General features: G+C 42.5%; 1 protein-coding gene across 3 annotated transcripts in view; it reads left to right on the forward strand.

Annotated features, from left to right (window-relative positions):
* FRAS1 (Fraser extracellular matrix complex subunit 1) overlaps positions 1 to 20506 on the forward strand; it is a 409376-nt gene that overhangs the window by 353334 nt on the left and 35536 nt on the right. For 2 of the 3 annotated variants that reach the window (XR_012500261.1, XM_074345849.1), the window contains exons 52-59: positions 621 to 771; positions 2351 to 2510; positions 3758 to 3926; positions 6184 to 6430; positions 7636 to 7980; positions 9523 to 9683; positions 10220 to 10367; positions 17634 to 17839. Coding sequence is in view for 2 of the 3 variants with exons in the window: in XM_074345849.1 (XP_074201950.1) it covers positions 621 to 771; positions 2351 to 2510; positions 3758 to 3926; positions 6184 to 6430; positions 7636 to 7980; positions 9523 to 9683; positions 10220 to 10367; positions 17634 to 17839 (1587 nt within the window). In the remaining variant the exon portion in view is untranslated. Of the gene's footprint in view, positions 1 to 620; positions 772 to 2350; positions 2511 to 3757; positions 3927 to 6183; positions 6431 to 7635; positions 7981 to 9522; positions 9684 to 10219; positions 10368 to 17633; positions 17840 to 20506 lie in introns of those variants that run through there. The other variant, XM_074345854.1, reaches the window with a different exon arrangement.

Raw genomic sequence — 20506 nt, forward strand, 5'->3', positions numbered from 1 at the left:
AGCCAAAGATCACTTACATGCCCTTATTTTACTAGCTCTAGTAACATTTAATACTGTTGACCATGCATTCTTTTCTCTCAAACCTTTGCTCTCACTAAATACTTGTTGGGTGAATAAATGAGTGAATTAAAAGTTAGTCACTACATCTGGGCAATATTGGGATATCATGTATTTACCTGACTCAGTTCCAAGCATTGTAATCGACTCCTGTAAGGTATAAAGTGGCCATCTCCCCTGTATTGTATCATTCTTTCAAAGTTCCAACCTTCTTTCAAGGCCAAACTCAAATCCCACCATATCAAATCCTCCCTCCCGCAGTCGGAATGGAATGAATCACTCCTGCTCCCCAAAGTGTGTACCACTCTTTCTGTATCTCCCATCATAGCTCTTGCCACAGTTACTTTGCTCATGAGCTTTTCTTTACCAGTAGAGTGTGAACACATCTAGGGCAGAGGCTGGGATGGTTTCCATCCTTAGGCCCTCTTCAATCCTGACAAAGTTTTCCAGGCAGTAAATGCACTCAGTAAATCATTGTCGAACTGAATTAAATCTGAGTCAGAGGGTCTTGTTCCCACTTTATTCCCATCTCAGGAATTAAATTTAATGGGTTTCTATTCCAGGCAACCAACTTGATCACCAAGAAGGAACTGCTGACCATGGACCCGGACACGGAGAACCCACAGCTGGTCTATGAGATAACTGCAGGCCCCAAGCATGGCCACGTGGAGAACAAGCTGCAGCCTGGCAGAGTGGCTGTGACCTTCACGCAGGGTGGGCGCTTGGGGCACTGAGAAGTGGGAGGAGTCTATTCTAACGCCACTCTCCCTCCTTCCTGGTCTTTCTCACAACCACTGCCAGCTACATGCCCCCAACTAACCTATTTACCAACAAACAGATCTTTTAATTTCTAGCCACTCAACTTTAGAATTTTACTTCTCCTGATTTTTTTCCCTATTACTCTGAATTATGAACCCCCCCCAAATTTATCTTTACCATTCTTCCTCAGCTTCCAAATTGCTTTAGGTTTTGGCCAAGTTTTCAAGAAAGGATCGCATGATACTCTTGGCTTTTCTTTAAAAATGAAAACAACCACCAGACTTTATGAAAGATCTGTGATCCTGTGTGGTTTATTTTTTTTCTCTAAGGGTTATGGACTTTTTTTAAGTCTTCAGCAAAAGAAAAACTCAACACAAGTAGATTACTCAGCAGAAATAGTATCCTGTTTTAAATTGCCTCAAGCCAACCATCTTAGTTTCTTACAAGCTTGTCAGAGTCTTCTAGACTTCTTTGGAGGATGGACCCGATTGGGAGCAGTCACGGCACAGCTGCATCTTACAGTTCATGTGCCATGTTTCCTTTTTCTCCCTGTCCTCAATCTGGTGTTCTCTCCTAGCCCCATTTTTAAAAGCAAAAATTTTTTTATTGAAATACAGTTAATTATAATGTGTCGGTTTCTGGTGTACAGCACAATGTCCCAGTCATGCATATACATACATATATTCATTTTCATATTTTTCCATTAAAGGTTATTACAAGATATTGAGCATAGTTCCCTGTGCTACACAAAAGAAACTTTTTAAAACCTATTTTTACATATAGTGGCTAACATTTGTAAATATCAAACCCCCCAAATTTACCCCCTCCCACTCCTTTTCCCTGGTAACCATAAGATTGTTTACTACGTCTAAGAGACTGTTTCTGTTTTGCAGATGAGTTCACAGTGTCTTTTTTTTTTTTTTTTTTTTTTTTTAGATTCCACATATTAGTGATATCATATGGTATTTTTCTTTCTCTTTCTGGCTTACTTCACTTAGAATGACAATCTCTAGGTCCATCCATATTGCTGCAAATGGCATTATTTTGTTCTTTTTTATCCTAGCCCCATTTTATCTGTGTCTTGGGTAAGGGCTGTTTTATCCAATCCCAGCTTTTCTTAGTAGCACATACCTTCCAAAGAACCTTTATTTAGAAGGAAGTAGGGGCAGGTATGAGCATATATATGCACAGCAGTTGGGGTCAAAGACTTTTTCTCTACCAGCTCTAAGATTTGCCTTTAACATTCCACAGACATTTATTAAAGTGCTTTTTTGCCAAGATCCTGGGATTCTCATTTCACAACAGCATCTGGGTACTTCCTATACATAAAAACAGATCTTTTGTTACACAGAAGTACCGGATCTTATTTGAAAATCTGGCAGAAACATTTCTTTTTATGACTACTAACCTTTGTGTTCTTAGGAAAATGAGTTTTGTCTGTAGCCCATGAGAAGAATAAACTGGATGTGTCGGTAGGAATCTATGAGGCTGCCTTTACATCCCCAGGTTAATTCAGTGTCTCTTTTTCCTTCAGAGGACGTGAACTTGGGGTTGATTCGTTACGTGCTGCATGAGGAGAAAAGCCATGAGATGATGGATAATTTTCAGTTTCTGGTGAAAGACAGCAAACCCAATGTGGTCGGCGACAATATCTTCCATATCCAGTGGTCCCTCATCAGCTTTAAACATACCAGGTACAAGTGCTACTGGTGTTCCTTCTTGAGAAATGAATGAGTCAGGCAAGCAGGGGGAGTCAGGACGGAGCTCTCTGGGGGTCAGCACTAATCATCTGGCGATGATGGCAGTGGTAACAGTAATAAAAGTAACAATTACACCAAGCATCTCTTGACTCTTCCTAGTGCGTGTAACCAGGCACTGCACTGGGCGCTTGACGCACGTCATCTTGTTTAACACTTGCAGCTGTGAGATGGGACCCGTTGTTGCCGCCACAACAACAAAGCGATAGAGACAGAAAGAGATTCAGTAACTTAGTGGAAGTCACATAGCTAAAAAGCAGTAAAACCAGGATTCAAGCCCAGTGGTCTTACCCATTGTGCTTTGCTGCTTCTCCTGCAAGTATTTTTGCTTCTGTCTTTAAGTTTAAAAGATAATCCAGCAGAACCAATGGGGAAAACACATGCATTCAGTTTCTAAAAATAGTCACTGGCCCACAATAATGAAGTCTTCACCTTCTGTCTACACTCTCCCTGTTCTCAAGCTCAGATCCTCCCCCTGGCTCCTTTGGTCTTCACAGAATCACGTATCTTTTGTGACAGACTCATAGCTTAATGTAGTCAGCTCTTCAGGATGCTTTTGTAGTCTGTGGGGGAGTTCAGGAGGCAGAGAGGCGCCAATCGGTAAAGCACAGTGCTGATTTTATAGATTAAATTATAACTAGGATTATGAATTTTGTGGGGGAAATAATTCTTTAGGTCTACGTTTCAGAGACTTACTCTTCAGTGAAAACAACTTCATAATTCAGATGAAAATTGCAATTTGGGGGGAAAAAGGATACCAGGCAAACTTGACTTCATGTGCCCCGGATGTAGGCCATTCTACTCTTCGCACACTTGGAGGACCCACTAACCTATTCTAATTACTTAACCACACTTAGAAGAGATTGCTGGTCGTTTCCCTGTGTTCTGAATTATGGAGTGCACAGCTCCTGTGTGCTGTCCATCTTCTGAATGACTTTCAACTCTGTCTGAAAATGGGGCAGATATCATTCTGCATCCACAGTTTCCTTGGTCACCTGGTTCTGGGCCTGCCCCAGGTGAACACATCCCCTCAATGTACACAACCTGACATCTTAAAGGAACCAAATTACCTCTTCTCTGAACTGTCTGACACCAATAACCAACCAGAAGAGACAGGCATTAAACACATGGATTCTTCACAGCCCTGTCAGAATGTCAGAGACTGCCTTTTTATGTGCTTCCAGCTACAATGTCAGTGAGAAAGCGGGATCAGTCAGCGTCACCGTGCAGAGGACCGGGAACCTAAACCAGTATGCCATCGTCCTGTGCCGCACGGAGCCGGGCACCGCCAGCTCCGGCTCCAGGCTCAGCTCCCGGCCTGGGCAGCAGGACTACGTGGAGTATGCTGGCCAGGTAGGTGGGCACAGGGGCCTCGGCTTCCTGAAGCTCCCAGTGGGCCCCAGCCAGGGCTGGGACATGCTTGTCGGTGGCTGTGACACCTTTGCACTTCTTTACTCCACCACCCTATCCATTGGCACCCTTCCTCCAGTAATTGTTCTGTGTCACCTTCCCACAGTGCTTTGCTCTTCACAGTCTGTCTAATCTCCACTGAAGTTTGAACTGCTGTTGAGCTTCTAGCTTCTTGGTCTTTACATTTTGCCTCAGGACCAAGAAAAGTCTCCAGGGCAGCATGTTGACTGCTCAGCCTTTGGTACCCTGACCCTTCCTCCCCCTTCCCTCTACCTGAAGGGAGGGGAGGGAGTAGGAGACCAGCTGGGAAGCTCTGGGAACAGGCTGGGTGAGAGGTGATGGGAGCTTGAGCTTCGTTTATAATGTGACGGTGGAGACAAGTGGGTGGATTCAACAGATGATGAGAACTGATAGGATGCAGCCGTGGAGTATAGAGCAGGGCAGAAAGGAGGGATGGGTGGTGATGCCCCTCACCGGGAAAGGACACCAAAGAGAAGCAGGTTTGTCGAGGGGGTGACCTTGACACTGCTTTGGATGTGTTGAGTGTGAGTTGCTTTAGAGACAATCAGTGGACAGTCCTATGAGTTGGTAGGAGTGCAGAGAGGGGTCCTGGGGTAGATACACACACACACACACACACACACGTACACACACACGTACGCATACACACATGTACACACATATACATTTGTACCTCTCTATGGTACAACAATGGTAATTAGCACCAGGGTGTAAATGAAAAATAAAAGTGAAAGCAAAAGGGAAAGGAGGACATAAGTAGAAAGCGCCCTTGTGGCAGGATGCCCTATGTGTGTCATCTTTTATGTAGGACATAATCCCTGGCACTTACTAGGTATTTATTAAATGTTTTAAACTCAAAGTAGTTTCATTATTCTTACAACATCATAAATCTCTGTAAAGAGAAGTAGGCTCTCTCTTTGAGGCATTTCAGCTGGACCAAGTCTTCTTGTGACAAATTTAAATAAGGAATTAGAGAAGATCAGATAAGCTAAGAAATCTTTCAGCAAAATAAGAAGAAAGAGCTTGTACTTGTGTTTTTCAGGGAAAAACAAAGGCAGTGTGTCCTAGACCTAAATGGAGACCTATGAGTGTTTCATTTAGTTGGGAGCATCTTAAAATAGGGAGCTTAATTAAACTTACTTTGATTAATTGATTAGATGTGGAATCATAATTTTCTGTTGATGGAAATTATGGGTTTTTCAGATTTGTGTGTCCCCAGAGGTTTGGGACCCCTTGTACAGGTTTTAGCTGTCTCTGTTTAAACGAAGTGCAGTCCGGGCCCACTGCCTGCCTTTTCAGTTTGGGCAAACCTGAAGCCCTGGTTCCATATGAGGGTTTTGTCCTCATTTTTTTAAGACAAAGTAAAACTAGAATAAATCCCTGTAAGTTCACAATTGTATGCATATAAGTTAATTTCTCTATTTTGTACCAGGCTAAATTAATTCACATTATAGATCTAGCCATCTTAATGGCTTAAAGGATTTAGTCAAATAGAAAGGCAAAATTCAGTCTAGCTTGTTCGTAATGTAACTTTCGCTGAATTCAAATGCCATTATTCAGTACACTGAGATCCTATGTCAGTTTTGATTGTACCAGTAATACGGTGATGGTAATGAGGATAATGTCTTATTATCCTTATTTGCTCGGTGCTTTGAAATATGCTTAGTGCCTTCACTACCCATTGTCTGCTTTACTCCTCCCAGTAAGTGTGAAATAGGAGTATTATTATTGTTCTGTAGCTGATGAGGAATCTGATGTGTGTGAAGTCTCGTAGCCTAACCCAGCTTGGAAGAGGACCAGGACTTGAGGCCAGAACTTCACACTCCAAGTTCAAAGATAAATAAATATCACAAATACAAGGGGAGCTGAGCAATCAAAGGGCTCTGGCTGTCCTAAGTGCGTTAATAGGACAGGATATGAATAGTTACCTACACGTTTTCTACAGTCACGCATGGTGGGAGCCGCCTTGCCTTCCGTGTCCCTACACAGTAAATGAGCCCCAGTGTACAGATGGGGAATGGGAAGAGGTGATACAGCAGGAAGGCTGGGCGAGAGGACCCAGCGATTTCATCCAGTGCTCTGCCCCGGACTTGGCTGCTCTTTTCCCGCGATGCTCTAGGGGAGCGGAGCCGGGGACTCTGAGGCACAGCTGAACTCCTTGTCGGTTCCTTTGTGGCAGGTGCAGTTTGATGAGCGAGAGGACACCAAGTCCTGCACCATCGTCATCAATGATGACGACGTGTTTGAGAATGTCGAGAGTTTCACCGTGGAGCTCAGCATGCCAGCGTACGCCCTGTTAGGGGAGCTCACCCAGGCGAAGGTCATTATCAATGACACTGAGGACGAGCCCACATTAGAGTTTGATAAGAAGACCTACCGGGTCAACGAGAGCGCTGGCTTTCTCTTTGCACCTATTGAAAGAAAAGGTCTGTTGGTACCAAAGGTGACAAGGAGCTATCGTAATAGCTAACATTTATTGATTCCCTTTTATGTGCCACGTGCTCATGTACCATATTGACTCCTGTGTAAGTACTTTAGGTTCATTAAAAATGTGCATCTAAATCCCTAGAATCCCCAATAACCATCCTACCTATAGTTAGTACTATCAGAAGGCTTCTTTTCTTAGTTCAAGTTGTTATCACTCCTATTTTTTCTTTAATGGACCCAGAAGACTGATTATATTTGGCCTTGCTAATGACTCATGAACTCGGAATTCTTAGTCAATCACCCAATTCATAGAACATTTAGTAGCCTTTAGTGGTCCAGGAGGGTAGTTACAGTTTGTAAGAACTGACTTCTTGTCTTAGTTCTTGGAAGACAGAAAATGTGCTTAAAGATTTCCGCATATGAATGTCACAGTTAGAGCTCAGATGAGAAATAAACTGTGTGTGAGAAGTAAACACGTGGAAATTAAATCCCCATTCAAAGCCACAACCTGACTGTAAGTGATGATGTCAGATACTTTGTTGCATCTGCTGACCAGGTGTCAGTGCAGCAAACCCTGCAGAGAGCGCTAGCCCAGGGCAATGCAGCATGGAGAACAAGCAAGCCCCGTGACTGCTCGGGGCCGGCCAGCCGAGCCCAGGCAGGCTGTCACCCAGGGAAGTGGCAGCACTAATGAGTACAGTCATTTGTACAGAGAGGCAGCTTTTATTTTATTTGGTATTTCCTTTAAAAACAAACAAACAAACAAACAAACAAATAAGCTTGTTTCTCCCTGGGAGTTAATGTGTGGAAGTTTATTCAGAAAGGCAGTGAACTGTGCTCATAGCTCTGCCTTCAGGACACAATTACTTTGCTACTTAAAGGACCAAGTATGTCTCATATCTCTCCCTCCTCTGTGGTCTTAGATGGTGGGCAATGAGTCTTGTGAATTAACAAAGCACAAAATTCACAGAACAGGAAATCCATTTCAAGTTGTTTGCTGAAGTATCTGGGGTGTATTAAATCCTCAAGTGGTTTATACCACAGGCTTAAGAAACTGCAAAGCAGGAAGGTTTCATGTCAGGGTTTGAGCAGAAATCATGATGGAATATGTCAGAGGAAATAAAGCCCGTCAAATTACCAGAGATTTTTAAGTGTGAGAAGTGCTTATTCAAATACTTTGGTTTTCTTGCCATTTTTATTTCAGGGGATTCAAGCAGCATCGTATCTGCCATTTGCTACACAGTCCCTAAGTCAGCTATGGGAAGTAGCCTCTATGCTCTAGAATCAGGCTCTGATTTTAAATCTAGAGGGATGTCTGCTGAGAGTCGTGTGATATTCGGGCCGGGTGTCACCATGTCCACCTGCGACGTCATGCTCATTGATGACAGCGAGTACGAAGAGGAAGAAGAGTTTGAGATTGCCCTGACAGATGCTTCTGACAACGCCCGCATCGGAAGGGTGGCGTCGGCCAAGGTGCTCATTAGCGGCCCCAATGATGCCTCCACTGTGTGCCTGGGCAACACGGCTTTTACTGTCAGCGAGGATGCAGGTAAAGGAGAGCATCTCTGGGTGCCGTCACCCATCTCCTGATCCCTTTCTTGAACAGTGCCCTCTTAGCTTTGAGAATGCCCTTAAGAACATGGAGAATGCCGTTCCTCAGCGACACCATCGTCGGTCTGAGGCACGTTAATGTGAGGCAGCCAGACCAAGAAGGGAAGGCAGTGAAGATTAGAGAGTTCCACCCACTTTTCCTGCTCTGGTTACTGATAGCAGGGAGGGATCTGGCTTTGAGTTCACTAGCTGACCTCTGTGGTCCAGAGGGTGGGCGTGGTGCTAAGTATTTCAGCCCATGAAGGAGGGGAATGTGATCTGTTGAGGATGGAGGTAAATGATTTAGTGTACTGCTAGCTGCCAACACAAATAAATCCCGTAGTTTCAGTGTCTTAACAAATGGAATTTTCTCATTCACATAACAGCCTGAGGCAGTCAGTGGGCAGATTTCTTCTACCCAGTCCTCTTCCCCCTTTTGCCTCCGTGAGGATCTCAAAGTCTCTGACATACATCCGGAAGAGGCAGCAGCTGGGCTGAGTGTCTGCTGATCTGAGCCACCTGCTCAAGACCGTTCACCTCTTCGAAGGTGATATTCTGAGGGATAGTAGGAACTAATATTTTTGAGCACTTGCTGAATGCCAGGCACCATGCCGTGTGCATTCCACTCATTCTCATTTATATCAAAGAGCCAGTGGAGTCCCAGAGAGATAAAATAAATCATCAAAGATCAGCTCATATGCCAGAGCTGGGATTAGAACCCAGAGCCTTCTAATATACCATGTTTCCTTTCCCATACACCAAAGCCCGAGCTATGACTGCTTGTCATCCCCCAGCTCATTGGCTAGAAAAGTGTGATTGATGGGCTTGTCATGTAGCTTTTCTCTGACCTCCACTGTGAAAACAACTAAAAATGTACATGGATATCATTAGGACCCTACAAAGTATGTTGTCCCAGCAACCAGAAGAGGAGCTTCATTCCCAAGATAAGCAATAAGCACATATGGTTTAAGCAATGACGTGTGCGCCACTCGGATAAAATAGGGAAATCACCCAATTTCCCAGTTAGGAACATTTAATTAGGAACATTCAGCTCCAGGCCCCATAGAGTCCCAAAGCTGGTTCTTCCTTAATTGGCTATTTTCTGGCTCATCCCTGAGGCCCTGCTCTCTGAGTTTCTTCTCCCTAAATAAGCTTGAGATGTTTTTCAGTGGACCCTCCCCTCTTAAGTTCATTGTTCTTTTCACAGTGTGGAGACAGTCTCCCTCATGAAGCCACAAAACCACTTTCCCCCAAGGGCTGTCCCTCCAGCACCCACCTCCATGAGGCCTCCTTCAGGTCTGGTTGCCCTTAGTGTCAGTACAAAGACGGGCCATAACACCGCGCAGCCTTCCTTGGCGGGAGCACGGGAGCATCACTGAAGCTGGACTGGACAATCTAGCAGGACAAAGCGTCTGCTGCTGGGAGGGAGGACTTTGTTCTGAAAACTGCACTCATTTTCTGGTTCAAGGTTGACCATTGAAATGTATGACTCTCAATTCAGGCACAGTGACGATTCCAGTGATCCGCCACGGGACTGACCTTTCCACCTTCACGTCTGTCTGGTGTGCTACACGGCCCTCGGACCCCGCTTCTGCCACTCCAGGAGTTGACTACGTCCCCAGCTCTAGGAAGGTGGAGTTTGGGCCAGGTGTCACCGAGCAGGTGCGCGTACAGACGGGTCTGTTGTGTTGTCTCTAGTCTGCTCTCCACACTCACTGGAGGACTCTTAACTCCCCTTGCAATATTACCATCTTCCCTTTCTTAAAAACACAAACAAGAGAACAAACTTGGAGAGATCTTCTATAAACTCTCCAAATGCCATTTTCAGCATCTAATATCCAGCATGACAGGATAGAAACTGCACTTGTTTGATGCAAGTATCTAGGAAAGATACCTAAAATACGTGATGAAGAGATTATCACTTTATGGATTTAAAAAATTCACTTAAAGACGACCAAAGAAAGGAAAGTTGTCACCTTTGTCCTAATCTCCCAAAAGCAAATGGGTGTTGGGTGGTGAGCATTCTGTAAGATTTGCTTTGATTTTTCCTCTTTTTTAAATTAAAAAAAAAATTATGGAGTTATGATAGACATACAACATTATATTAGATTCAGGTGTGTAACAGTGATTCGGTATTTACATGTATTGTGAGAGGAACACTGCAGTAAGTCCAGTTAACGTCCCGATTTCTCTCCTAGCATTGTCCCCTGACAATCCTGGATGACACTCAGTATCCAGTCATTGAAGGGCTGGAGACGTTTGTGGTTTTCCTCAGCTCAGCACAAGGGGCCGAACTGACCAAACCCTTCCAGGCTGTCATCGCAATTAACGACACATTCCAGGACGGTAAGAGATTGGGGATGCTAGCTGGTGGTTCAGACTAAATTTCTCTTTTTTCCACAACATCCATGTATATGACGTTGGAATTCACATTTTCCTTCAAGAAATGTGTGTGTGTGTGTGTGTGCATATGTGTCTACGAGTACATGCATGCGCGCACTTTTACGTGGAAACGTGGGGCAGAAATAATCATTCATGTTCCTGGCACGCTGCTAGGCACAAAAAGACATGCAGGCATACTTTGGAGAGACTGCATGTTCAGGTCCAGGTCACCATATTAAAGTGAGTATCACATTAAGCAAGTCACACGAATTTTTTGGTTTCTCAGTATATACAAGAGTTTACACTATACTATACTGTATTACATATGCAATAGTATTATGTCAAAAATATTTATTAAATATTATTAATCAAAAAATATTTTATTACTAAAAAATGCTAATCATCATCTATACCTTCAGTAAAGCATAATATTTTTGCAGTAGTAACACCAAAGATCACTGATCACACGTCACCCTAAAAGTATAATAACAATGAAAAAGTTTGAAATATTGGGAGAATTGCCAGCATGTAACACAGAGACACAAAATGAGCAAATGTTGGAAAAATGGTGCCGATAGACTTTCTCAACAGGGGCTTGCTGTAAACCTTTAATATGTTAGAAACATAGTATCTTCAAAGTGCAGTAAAGCGAAATGCAATACAGTGAGGTGTACCTGTTATAAGCCTTGGTTGGGCTGTGTTTTCAAGAAGCTCAAGGTCTACTTAGGGGATCAGATCCTTAAACAGAAAAAAATAGGATGTGTTATGATAAATGACTGTGAGATAGTTCCAGTAGTGTGGGAGCAGAGGGGACTGAACAGTAACTATGTGTGGATTTCACACATGGAAGATTTCACAAAGAAGGTGATATTTAAACAGTCTTCAGGTGTGGTAGGAGTTTGTGTAAGGGATAATAAACTAAAGCTTTGCTAAATGGAGAGGTATAGTGTATGTAAGGTGCCCAATTTTGAAAGATGCTTATTTGGAGCACAGTGAGATGCTTACTTTTGCTTTGAGTCTGGCAGGAGGAGAGTGGAAGGAAATGATATGGAGAGATAGGTGGGAGTCAAGGTCTTAGAGGTGTTTTGTTCCAGCATCAGGGATTTGTAGGTAAAGGGAAGCAGCAGATGCGTCTAAGCAGAGGAGTGGTGTGATGTTTGTTTGAGGAAACTGATATTGGCCGTCCTGAGGATGGCGTGCAGGAACGAACACACACAGGTCTGTATACAAGAATGTGAATCCCCACGGAAGAGCTGCCCTAGGTAACATGAGAATGAACAGGAAAGAGCAGTTGCTTCTGGGAAAGAACTGGTGAAACGTGTCAGATTCGAGAGTTGGGTGGAAAAATCAAGTCAAACCTCTCACCTCAAGCAGGAGGACCCTCATCAGCATCCCCACTGACTGACATAGAGCCCAGGGTTAAACTCTTCAGTGATGAAAAGTCACCAGAGAAGGAAAGGGCAGACCGGCAGGGTGATCTTTAATGTTTTTAAATTATTTATTTATTTATATAGTAAAAAAGAAAAGCAAACAGCAAAAAAGGTATACCATGATGTTTGTCTTCCTTCTGCCGCTGTCTCAACCCTCCAGCTCACCTCCCTGGAGACAACTGTTTTAACCATTTGTTGTTGTTGTTGCTCTTGTGCACATCCTTCAAAAGAAAAAAAATGTACATATTTGCATATATCCAAAGTCGTATCTTATTTTAGAGTCAGGTTTATTGAGATCTAACTTACATAGATGAAAATTCACCCGCCACCACAATCAAGATGCGAAATTCCCTCCTGTCCCTTCGTGGTCCTCCTCTCCCCATCCCAAGCCCTGGCACCCACCAATCTGTTCTCTGTCCCTAAATTTTGCCATTCCAGAATGTCATAGAAGTGGAATTGTGTAATAGGTACCATCTTGAGTCTGGCTTCTTTCACTTGGAACACTGCTTTTGAGAGTTGTCTGTGTTGTTGTAAATATGAGTGGTTCATTCCCTTTATTGCTGAGTATTTTCCTGTGTGAATATAGGTTTTCATTTCTCTGGAGTCAGTACTTACAAGCAGGGTTGCTGGGTCAGATGGGTAAGTGTTTGTTTAGCATTATTAGAAAGAGCCAGCCTGTTTTCTGAAGTGGTTGCAACTATTTCACATTACCACCAGCAGTGTGTAGAATTCCAGTTGCTCCACATCTTCACCAGCATTTGCTGTTATCAGGTTTTTGTGGGCCCTTTTAGCTAGTTATTCAGGTAGGTATATAGTGAGTGACTAATGACATTGAGGTCTTTTCTGGTGCTTACTTGCCATTCGTATGTCCTTTTTGGTTCAAATATTTTCCCCATTTTTTAAATTGGGTTGTTTTTCTCTTCTACTCTTGCATCATTTTAGATTCTGGACAAAGATTTGTTTTTCACAAATATTTTATCCCAATCTGTTGCTTGTTTTTTGTTCTCTTAACAATGTCTTTCAAAGAACAATCATTTTTTTATTCTGAAGTAGTCCTGTTTACTGATGTTTCTATTATGGATTTTGCTTTTAGTGTTATATCTAAAAAATATTTGCCTAGCCCAAAGTTACCAAGATTTTCTCCTATGTTATTTTATGGAAGTTTTATAGTTTTAAGTTTTACATTTGAGTTTGTGATTCACAAAATGGTAACTTATAACCATGAACACGATTATAACAATTATACTATATTATGTTGCGTGTTACGTCAAAGTTTAGAGTGATCTATTAAACATTATCTCCTTTGCTTATAATATTATGATTTTACTCTTGTTCTATTTTGTGGATAAATAAACTGATATTCAGCCAAGTAAACAAGTCACCCAAAGTCTAGTATATGGAGGAACCAGCATGCATTCTAGGACTTTTGGCTCCAAGTTAATACTTTGCACTACGCGAAATGGTCCTATTTAGTGCAGTGGAAGAATACGTGGGATTTTTTTTTTCTTTAAAGAAGTTAAAAAAGAAGAAAGAAGGAAATTCAGTTATTCTTTTTATTCTTAAAAAGGCTTCTCACTCTTTTGCATGAAAGGACAGTGAATTTCCCTCTGATGAAGTGGAAAGTGAATGCAAAGTCAGAAATCCTAAATACAATCCCAGCCCACCACTTCCTTGCTCTCTGGCCTTCCTTGCTCATTGCCTTGAGGTTACTGAGCCTCATTTTGCTCACCTGTAAATAATGAATATACCTACGAGATTGCTGTAAGGATTAAATTAGATAAAATATATGAAAATACCTACCCCAGTACCTGGCACATAGAAGGTTTTATTACATGATTACTTCTTTTCTTCCTGATGCATCTGTAATTTATCACACTTGCCAGTGGGACTCCAGTAACACACAATCTTCACTGCACTCTGATCAATGTAGAAGATTCCATTTAGATCATTCTTGTATTTTATTGATGGACATTAGGGTTGCAAACTTAGAAAATGAATATGTTAAATAAAATATCTTTCAGGAAGGCTACAACAATATATATTCAGTCAAGAATTTATTCCAGAGAAAGAAATCTGCAAATCTATTTTGGTAACCCATTGCAGTGTTCACCCATTACTTCTGTTGATTATCCTTTTCCCTAGTGTGAACAAAATATTGCTGGCCAGATCGGTAAGCAAAGGACACTGAAGACATCACCCATCACCCACTACCAGTTCCCCCCACCAACCCAGTGAGCTGGAGGGAACTCAGGATGCAGACAAGCAGGCAGCCTGTCCTCTGCCACCACCCCCAGCGGTGCACCCTGAGGGGACTGAGCTTGGGAATGAACAGGATACTGGCTCTAGATGGCTAGGTGCACATCAAAGGAATGATTTCAGTGAGCCCAGACTCATTGAGAAGTACTTCCCATACAAAGAAAAATGCTAAGTTCCTTAATTTGAGATGTCTGGTTCTTTAATTAACAGTAATCTTTTCTGACTACCTGATCTTTGTTGCAAAAACTCCTGTATTTCCTGGCTCCTCCCCTACCTCTTCAGAGCAGTCTCGGAATTAGCTGTCTAAGAGGCCACCTCTGGGGCTCGAGTCTTCAGAAAATCTGCCAAATAAAACATAACTCTCAACTTCTAGGTTGTGCTTTTTTTTTTTCAATTGATTCTAGTAATCGCTAACTTTTGTTGAGTCTCTTCAATGTGCACAGTCTAGGGTAGAAAAATCTCTAATTACATTATCTCTAATCCTCTCCAGTTTGGGAAACTGAGGTTGATCAATTTAAGATTAAGAGAGGAGGTGATGGAGCCAGAGTTAAAACCCAGGTCTGTTCTATCCAAGTCCAGTCTTCTGGATTTATACGCTACTATGTTGACTTTTTATATCACAGTTTTAGGTGGCCACCACCCTCGTGTAACAAGACTTAATGTCACTCAAGGCCCTTGTAAAGTCAGCTTCCAGCCTTCTGAAGTGATCTTAGTTCCTTTTATCTCTCTCCACTGGGCTGGTTTCAGGCCCTTAAATCATCTGAGTAGCTCATCACAGAGCCTTTTCTGTTTTCTTTCTCCTCTGCTCTGATACTTGGAATTGGACTTTGGTGTCTGAAGAATGCTGAGCAAGGCAAGAAAGGCCTTGGAGCCGCTGCCTCACTGCACGCCTGTATATGCAGCTGTGTCTCACCTGCTCATTAATCACAGAACCAGAGGCAGGGCTCTTCCTAAATCTCCAACTTAGCCATTGCCCATAAAGAGGCCACAGCGTTCCAGGCGGTGGTGTTTACACTCACCTTGTCAGTTACATAGAAGATTAGTGGGTAACAGTGCTGGGTGACACTTCCCAGGCCTGAGACTGATGCTCAGCACTCGGGGTTACAGAGGAGTAGAGAACAGTGTCCCGCAATGTATTTCAGGACACAAGACTTACACAAATAAGAAGATAACTGCAAATTGATGGTCTCAGAGAGGCGTTGACAGTAGTGCGTAATACCCACTGCCAGCCCGTGAGCCTTCAGGGAGTGGTTTCTGTTTCCCATTCCATTTCTATTTTCCATCTGTGAGGAAAGAGGTTTTCTGCAATCAGGCAGGACTGACCCCCAGGGCCAACGTCCATACTTCCTGTGGAGATTGCAGTGCCGGCAGGGTTGTTGAGAGGATGACATGAATTGTATGGAAGCCCTTAACACAATGCCTGCCCCAGGCTGGGCCCTTTCTATATATGCCATGACCCCCACACATAAATCTATCCCAGAACCTGGCCACTGTCTTTCCATTGTCTCTGCCTCCCACTGGACTCCCAGTCCATCTGCCACTGGACTAGGGGCTCCTTAAAAGCAGGGACTCTTCCCAGGAGGCAGTCATGAGAAGTGTTCATTCACTCACTTCCCTTTCTTTTCTTTTCTTTTTTTTTTTTTTTATTTTAGCAGATAGGCATAGGAGTAAGGGTTAATATCTGTTAAATAGAAAGAAAGGGAGAAAGGTCTTTTTACATACAGCTCAAGAGGAATCTGGGGTTGATTAATATATGACAAAATCCAAACATCGCCATTTAGCTTTTAACTCTCCTCCAACTTATTGCTTGTTGAACCAGTAAGAAAAATCAATCCAAAGCATTAGGTAATCTGCCAGGAGCAGAAAAGCTTTCTTGCCTGTGTTGCTTTTTACTTGGCAACAAGCGTCCTCATTGTCCCCCTGGGCAATGTCATGTCATTCCCACCTGCCTTTCAGCAGCACAGACAGATGGAAGGAGCCCCAGACAGCTGATGGGCAGGGCCTGATGCCGAAGTCACTCATCTTCTTTTAGGTGTGGTGTTCTTTGAAGAGTTATCTTCCAGGTTTTTCTTCAGTGGTACATGGGAACTGTTAGGCTTAGCTCAGATAGTGGCTTTGTGTTATGTTTGCTAATGCCAACAGCTCTGAGCAGTGGGCAGGTTGGAGGCAAAGAGAGCTTTCTCCATACTGATTTGCAGACAGCCTGGTGTTCACGCCTTCTCTTCCTTCCTTTCAGTGAGGTTTGATGGGGTACAGCCAGGACGCAGCCAGGAAGTAGGTGACTGTAGTTTTAGGGTCAGCTTCCTGCAGCCCCAGAGACTAACCTGGCACATGACTGGATGGACTACCTCTTTGTGTTGTTCGCTAAATAATAAGTGGCAGTCAACAAGATGTTGTCTCGGAAGGGGCCATGTCTTAATGCCGAGCACTACGGACGGCATGGTAGGAAGCAAGGGGGAAAAGCTGATTCTTTGCATGGAGAAGCCTGGAGATAGGGGGCAATACAAACCATAATGTAATAATTCCTGCCAAAATGTGAGTGCCTGCTGTGTGCTAGATACACTATTGAGCACCATGCATACATAATCTCGTTAAGTTCAATCCTCCCAATAATTCTAGTTCAGTATTTCCAATTTACATACCAAAAAACCTCAAGGCTCAGAAAATCTAAGTAACTTGCTATATCATACGGCCAATAAGTGGCGAGGCTGGGATGGAAATTCAGGCCTGTTTACTCTGACGTCCTTGTTTTTAACCGCTATTTGGCTGTTGTCCCTCCCTAAAGTCCAGTGAGGCCATGTGAGTTATTAAAGAAGAAGTAACTGTGTAGCAGGAGTCATGGACTGGGACCCACTGGCCACATTTAGCATGTGGATGTGTTTTATTTGGAGTCAACAGTTTGGGTCTATAAGGAATTTCTCTTTACTATTTTAATTGCTTGCTCTTTTAAAATTTAGGAGCAAGGACATAAAAAGGCAGATCTCTGGTTTCTTTGGAAAATAAGAAGATCTGCCAACAAAAGAATGAAGATGAGGGGCAACCCTACCCCCCACAAACATGACCTGCTCTTTCCTCTTTACCAAAGTCCCCACTCTTCCCTATTGTATCCCTGGTCCAGGACCAATGTGAGTGGCCATTTATCATTGGCTTGCATTGCTGTTTTCTTTTGTGTAGCCTTAGCAGGAAGGAGAATTTTTCTGAATACTCCAGTCTCTGTCAGACTTTTCCTTCCACTTGGCCCATTTCCATCCTTGCATCACCTGTCTGCATCTGAGATGGTGACTGTGCCCTGAAGCTGAGCAAAAACAGGTGCAGACTTGATTCATTCTACTTTGTTGAAACTACACTCGTAGTGGAAGCAGTTCCCGTGTCCTGAGAGCAGCAGTAAGGCCTTGAAATCTGCTTACCACGTGTGATTTGTCAGCCCATGGTGGCCCTTAGTGGAGCCTTCCTGCCATGTGGCTGCCCAGAGCCCAAGAGGGCTACAGCCACCTCCCTCAGTCTCCCTCTAATGATGTCTCTGTCTTTCCTTCTGCTTATCCAGTGCCCAGCATGCAATTTGCCAAGGATTTGCTCCTAGTGAAGGAGAAGGAGGGTGTCCTACATGTGCCTGTTATTCGGAGTGGAGACCTGAGCTATGAGTCATCAGTGAGGTGCTATACGCAGGGCCATTCAGCTCAGGTCATGGAGGACTTTGAGGAGAGAAGAAACACAGACTCTTCGCGGATTACGTTTCTCAAAGGGGAGAAAGTAAGTGGATTTGTGGTGGCTGAAAGATGGGATTCTCTCCTTCCTTGATGCTTTTATTTGTCCATAGTGAGGTAATTTAGACAAATTCTGACCATCCTAAGAATTTTCTAATTAATTGCTCATACTTTTAACAATACCATCTATTCTGTGTGGCTTCCCTCTCTGTCTCCCACTTACAATCAAATACCTGTGTCATTGGTTGAGCTGAGATATTTGGAGGCTGTAGAACATTTCTTTGGAATTTAGCAGAATCAAATGAATGGGGCCTCCTCTTAATTTAAAACTACATTGGAGGTGAACACACCCCACTAATGTTACCTAGAGGAGGAAGAGACACTTCTCTAATGCCTGGGTCCCTGTCCCAGGTCAGCAGACATCCTGTTACAGGACGACTGGTACAGGACTAGACAGGCAGGTGTTGAGCAGGTTCAAGTCAGCAGAGTATTCTCTTGGCATTATAATGAAAACTGATGCACATGGATGCAAGAACTCCTGAGAAACTCCAGACACTAAGTATGGCTGCATCAGAATCAAGCCTGTATAAACACCTCAGTGTTTGTCAAAAGTAGGTATTAAATGGGAATCTTATTTCCCCATTTTTGGATCTCAGTTGCAGATAATTGAGTCAGTTTTCCCCCTTGGTTCAAGGCATAGTCCTCACTGGACAGGTCGTTCTCTTATTTTGCTGATTATTTGCTTTATTTTACCCCTGTTCTGCAGCCACGTTCCCTTCCCCACCTCAGAGTATTAATATGTATCTCTTCTTTTGTATTTGTTCTTAGAAAATGCCTGGTTTATTATGTACATAATTTTTAATTTATAAAACTGCTATTGTGTCCTATCTTTTTTTAAACATTTACAGCATTTGCTCAGCAATGTTTTAATATCTGTGCCTGCCATTTATGTATGTATTGAATGTGTTGCTTCAAACTCTTTCCAAGTATTTCATGATGCGCATTTACTCTTTCACCCATTCACTCTCAGCAACAGATAGTAAAGAACCTCAGTGACGGCGCCCGGTCACCTCCTAACACACTGTCACCACTGACGGAGCTGCCGTGTGAATCCTTACACACGTCCACTTACACACCTGAGTGGGAACTTCTTTGGATACACACTCACAGCCAACATTGCTGGGCCACAGGGAATGAATGTGCTTAATTTGAAAAAATGGTATTAGAATACTTTCCAGAAAGTCATAAACAGTACATGAGGGTTGCTAAAACCTTATACCTTCTTCAACACTTAGCATTGCTCATCTTTTGATTTTTACTAATCAGAAATGTATAAGGTTATATTTCATTTTAATTTGCATTCCTCTAATTAATACTGTTTTACATGCTTGTTAGCTCATTGAGTTTCCTCTACGGGAATGTATTATTTTTATCCTTTTATTTTACTGTATGGCTGTCTTTTTCCTACTGATTTGCAGTACTTTCTTGTATATTCTAAATATTAATTCTAAATAGTAATATTAATCCTTTCCAGTTTTAGACATTTTAGATACTGTAAACATAGTTTCTTTTTCTGTCACCTATTACCTTTGACTTTGGTGTTCTTCGTTGAATAGAAATCTTCGATTTTGATATAATCAAATACATGAAATTTTTGCCTTATGATTAGTTCTTTTGAAGTTTAGCATAAGAGACTTTGCCCATCCCAAGTCACCCCAGATTCTTCCTCCATTTTATCTTTACCACCAAAAAAAGCGATAGCTTCCTTCTTTAGGGCTCTCAGTCTTTTACACATTCATGACTCATAAAAGCTCTGTCTTAGTTATGTATTTTATGGGAATTTTACTGGTGGCAGGTTGAAACGTGTTAAAAAAACACACATAAATACTATAAATACAACCTTCACCTTTGAGTCTGCATGTCTGTATTTGTTTTACGTTCAAAAGAAGATTCTCTGTCTATCCAAGAGACAGTTTGTAATTTAATAAAACTGTAAAGAAAGTACAGCTTAATAGTCTATGTGTCACACATATGACAGTCTGTCATTCATAAGCACACTTCTGAGTCTCCATCTTCTTTGGCTTGCTAAGCAATATGTCTTTGGAACTTGTCATTCACCAGAATGACTTTTTAAAAAAGATATGCTGAAGAGTCATTACTAAATTCATGTTTTCCATAAAGAAATTCTTATTTTAAGAAAAATATGGTAGGTAAAAAAGAAAAAAAAAGGGCACATTCTTCAGGGATTTAAAACCAGGCTAGCAAGCCACAGGGAAGTGTTCGCAGAGATGTTCTCCTTCCATTTAGCGTGACTTAGGAAGTATGACAGTGAAGCCTCTACATCCACATACCCTTCACAATATGGTAGGACAATGGATTTTAAATGGTTCAACTAAAAATAATCCCACTTCGTATCCCATGACTCAGCTGTCGAAGCTGCTCTGTTATCTAAAATGTTGTGACCTTATTTTACGTTTTCTCAAGAAGAGAGTCCTCAGGAGAGAATATTCAGTTTGGAAAACACTTGGTTTCTTTTGATCAAACAGGAATTTAGACTGTGTTCACAGACCTTCAGTTCTCAGCAGTTTTCAGATGAGACACCATTTGGCAGCACGTTTGAGAGTTCTGCAGCTTCTAAATAGGTGTCTTCAGCCTAACAGGAAGCCTTTCTGAGTTCCTTAGAAGACTATTCAATTTTCACAAAGGAGAAGGA

This window comes from Camelus bactrianus, chromosome 2 (genome assembly GCF_048773025.1).
Source record: "Camelus bactrianus isolate YW-2024 breed Bactrian camel chromosome 2, ASM4877302v1, whole genome shotgun sequence".
Taxonomy (NCBI): Eukaryota; Metazoa; Chordata; class Mammalia; order Artiodactyla; family Camelidae; genus Camelus; species Camelus bactrianus.